The sequence below is a fragment of the Littorina saxatilis genome, linkage group LG3 (genome assembly GCF_037325665.1).
Source record: "Littorina saxatilis isolate snail1 linkage group LG3, US_GU_Lsax_2.0, whole genome shotgun sequence".
NCBI classification, from domain to species: domain Eukaryota; kingdom Metazoa; phylum Mollusca; class Gastropoda; order Littorinimorpha; family Littorinidae; genus Littorina; species Littorina saxatilis.
Window position 1 is genome coordinate 72,623,730 of NC_090247.1, and position 4,596 is coordinate 72,628,325.

Sequence of the window (4,596 nt, forward strand, 5' to 3'; positions counted from 1 at the left end):
TATTCAATTGGATCGCTTTAAAGGCGATGCAACTTTCACGGTGACCACATTATAAAACATCAGAAATTATGAAAGAAACAATTGAAAGTCAGCAGAGACTTTCTTCCGAGATTTGTTAAAATCTCTTAGCAGAGATAGAGAGAGAAATAAGTATTCCTTCACAGACAGCCTATTGGGAGCATCAGACCCTCCTCAAGGGGGACCGAGATTTACAGAGCAAAGTCCCTTTGTGGGGGACGTATCGCAAGGTAATCTAGTCCTGAGGAGGACCATTGTATTTGTACCTGGACCATATATATATGTCAAAAAGACACCAAAATTCTACAAACCTACAGGATATGAACCACCGACTGGTAGAGACATCACACTCGAAACGTACTGCCAAAGTGTGCAATGTAAACTTCAGAACTACAAAGATTCTAAACCTAACCCAACAAAGGACAACATGACTAAAGACCAGAGAACAGCAATGAAAGAACTGAAACAAAAGGTCAAAGAGAGAGAAATAAGAATTAGCAAAGCAGACAAAGGAGGAGCAGTAGTAGTGCAGAACTGCGAAAAATACATCCAAGAAGCTAAAACACAGTTGAACAACCCTCTCCATTACACTAAACTAACCAAGGACACTACCTCTCACATTGTTCAAACTTCTAATGCTATTGTTGCAGACCTCTATGATAAGGGGGACATTGATAAAACGACAAAAGACTGGGCAGTAACCGATGAAAACAATGTGCAATGTCACCGCTTCTATACTTTACCCAAAATTCATAAGTCCCTTACGAACACTCCGGGTAGGCCAATAGTGAGCGGTGTGAACGGACCAACAGAAAAGCTATCAAAGTTGGTTGACCACTGGTTGCAAGATTGTGTGAAAAGCGTCCCTAGCTACATCCAGGACACCACAGACATGTTGAACACTATAGACCAGTGGAATAACCAGCACGGACCCTTTCCGGAAAACACTAAACTAGTCACGGTTGATGTTGTTGGATTGTATACTAACATTCCTCACTCGGACATGAAGACAGCTATCAAGGAAGAGCTAGATTCCAGACCACAGGGTGATCGGCCACCAACAGAGACTATTGTGAAAGTTGCTGATCACGTACTAACTAACAATGTCTTCACATTTGAGGAAGAAGTGTACCAACAGATTCACGGAACAGCGATGGGGACACCAATGGCACCATCTGTGGCTAACCTGTTCATGGCCGCACTGGAAAGAAAACTATTCCAACAAAGTCCAGTACCTGTTAACTCTGAACTATGGAGAAGATACATTGATGACATCTTTATGCTTTGGACAGGAACAGATGATGACCTAGACACATTCCTAAAACACATCAACTCCCTTCATCCTACCATCAAATTCACTCACCACTCATCGTTAGAAAGAGTCTCCTTTCTAGACATTTCAGTCAGTCTGAAGGATGGATACCTTCAGACTGACCTGTACTCTAAACCTACCGACAGCCATGCCTACCTGTGCCAAAACTCGTGTCACCCAGCTCACGTAAAAAGAAATTTGCCATACTCACAATTTCTGAGACTCAGAAGACTCTGCTCAGAAGAGGAGCAATTTCAACAAAGGTGCGATGAGATGGAGAGACAGTTTTTTGCCAGGGGGTACAGCAAAAAGACTGTTAAAGATGGCAGGAGGAAAGCTACAGCTAAAATCAGAAAGGAGACTCTTTCATATCGCAAAAAAACTCCCACAAACAGAGTCCCTTTCGTCATCAATCATAACCCACTCAACCCTCCCCTCGGCCAGTGGTTGCATGGTTTGCAGGAAAGCTTGATCAGCGAGAGTGAACACATGAAAAACGTTCTGCCTGAAACGCCCATTTGTGGGGAGAGAAACTGTAAGAGCATACGCAATATCCTAATGCCGACAGTTCTTCCTCCTAAACACGACAACAACCCTGGGTGTTTCAGGTGTGAGCGTAAAAAATGTGTCATCTGTGAAAAACACTTGATTGAGTCCACCACATTCAATTCATGTAAAACAGGTGAAACTTTCACTCTCAGAGAACACTTCTCTTGTGACACCAAAAACATTATCTATCTCATTTCGTGTAAAAAATGCCACAGTGCCCAGTACGTGGGGCAGACTCAAAACAGTCTCAGAGAAAGGTTCTATCTCCACCGCTCACACATTGGGAAGAACACAGGTACTCTTCTCACAGTGCACTTCAACCAGCCCGACCATTCTCTCGGTGATATGGAGTGCATTGTGATCGAAAGAGTCTTTTGTTCGACCCGGGATGAGAGGTGGAAAAGAGAGTCTTTCTGGATTGCAAAATTAAAAACTTTGGTGCCGAGTGGACTCAATTCTGATCCGTAAACACTCTATTACAGCTTTCGTTTAGACCACGCAATGTGTGTGTGTGAGTGTGTGTGTGTGTGTGTGTGTGTGTGTGTGTGTGTGTGTGTGTGTGTGTGTGTATGTGTGTGTGTGTGTGAATTAGAGAGATAGAGAGAGAGAGAGAGAGAGAGAGAGAGAGAGAGAGAGAGAGAGAGAGAGAGAGAGAGAGAGAGAGAGAGAGAGTAAAAATTTGTCGTCGAAGAATGTTTTGTCGGAATGTTATCAAAAGTTCATGAGCATGAAGATGTCTAAATCTTAGTGTATCTTCTCTATTGATCTTCGAATTCATATAGTTGAGATACATATTGTTTATGTATTCTGTCCGAAGGGTTAAGTGTTGTATCTTTATGCAAACCTTTGGCATAAACAAATGTGTTAAAGTACTTACGCATTTAATTGAAGAGACATCAGAATGATACTTTTGCCTGTTCACGGCAAGAATAAGTATCCATTTTGTTCGAACTTTGAAATTACGTCATCAGCGACGAATACGTCACTACAAGATACGTATACCTTTGACGTAATAACTTTGGAATTCGCACGTGTACATTTGTTTTGATTACAATCAAAACGAAAGTAGATCTAAGCTTGAATGTAAATTTTATTTTTGAAATATTTGCTTTGTGATTCGTAACTAAAATAACCATGGTATTGTGTTGCTTAGTAATTGATGCATGAATTGGCGTCTCGCAGAATTACACGCCCCTGAGGAAGGCCTGGCAACAGGTCGAAAATTTGGGCTGCCACTTGACATTCTTTGTTTGGCTTTTCTTTTCCTTGAATTTGTTATATATATATATATATATATATATATATATATATATATATATATATATATAATAGAATATATATATATATATGTGTGTGTGTGTGTGTGTGTGTGTGTGCGTGTTTGTGTGCGTGTGTGTGTGTATGTGTGTGTGTGTGTGTTTGTACATGTGGGTGTGTATAAGTGTTTGTATGTGGGTGTGTATGAGTGTGTGTGTGTGTGTGTGTTTGTGTTTGTATGTGGGTGAGTATGAGTGTGTGTATGTGTGTGTGTGTGTGTGTGTGTGTGTGTGTGTGTGTGTGTGTGTGTTTGTATGAGTGTGAATAGAATAGAATAGAATAGAATAGAATAATGTTTATTGTCATGAACCAGTAAAGTTATTGACACAACAAACAACAAATAATGCATTATACAATGCTAAAACAATCCGTAACAAATTTGCCAAGACGAACTTGAACTTCGTCTTCTAAAAATAAGTTACTTGGATTTTTGTTAGCATATTTCATATTGATATGTGAAGCATCTTCTTTAAATTCATCCCTTAATTTAACATATGTATTGCATTTATCTAGAAAATGTATTTCATCTTCTATGACATTGCATTCAATACAAAGACGATTTTCTTTAGGGATATTCTGATGTCTTCCACTTTCAATTTTTAGACAATGTGTGCTAGTCCTTAATCTGCTTAACATCTTTCTGTGTTTATTATTCTTAATTTGTATTAAGTATGACTGCATTTCGTAAGATTTACTGATCATAGAATAAAACTTAAGTCTGGAATATGTATCTGATTTTTCTTTTGTCCAGTATCTTATATATTCCTCTTGTTGTTTTTTGTCAATGGCAAACTTTAATTTGTGTACATTTAATGTAGATTGGTTATGCCAAACGTGACTAAAACCTAAGTTACAAAGAGATTGTCTAACAAATTGTAGCCATGGCGTTTCTGTCGGATGGTGCAACATTGAGTCATATAATTGATGTATATACGAATCTTGTTTGGAGTCTAGAATATGCGCCCAGAATGCTATTGTTTGTGATAACATTTTTAATCCTAAAGGGAACCTTCCTAATTCCCCCAGTACAGGTATCCACATAGCTTTTCTATGAACTCCAAGAAGGAATCGACAAAATTTGATATAAACAAATTCATGAGGATTTTTGCTAGATAAACATGATCCAAAGAAATGATCAGTATTTGTTTGTTTTATTTTATTATTAAACGTAAACGGATACCAGATTTCAGCGCCATATGTTAATATCGGATTTACAAGTGAATCAAATAAATGTATCATTGTGTCTATTTGCACGTTTTGATTGCTGAAAATTCTGCGGAGGGAATGTGCTGCTTTATTACCTTGTTTACTTAAATGATCTTGAGCTGTATCAAAATTTCCATTCTTGTTGAATATGACCCCTAAATATTTATATTGATCTGTTACTTTGATTACATCAG

General features: G+C 38.5%; 1 protein-coding gene across 1 annotated transcript; it reads left to right on the forward strand.

Annotated features, from left to right (window-relative positions):
• Positions 1–445: 445 nt before the first annotated feature.
• LOC138961310 (uncharacterized) lies at positions 446–2,347 on the forward strand. Its single transcript, XM_070332912.1, has one exon. It carries the CDS (start codon positions 446–448, stop codon positions 2,345–2,347), a length of 1,902 nt encoding a protein of 633 aa, XP_070189013.1.
• The last annotated feature ends 2,249 nt before the right edge of the window (positions 2,348–4,596 follow it).

Bases quoted from the DNA above. Each gene is read 5' to 3' on its own strand.
- LOC138961310 (XM_070332912.1), top strand. From the start codon at position 446: ATGACTAAAGACCAGAGAACAGCAATGAAAGAACTGAAACAAAAGGTC.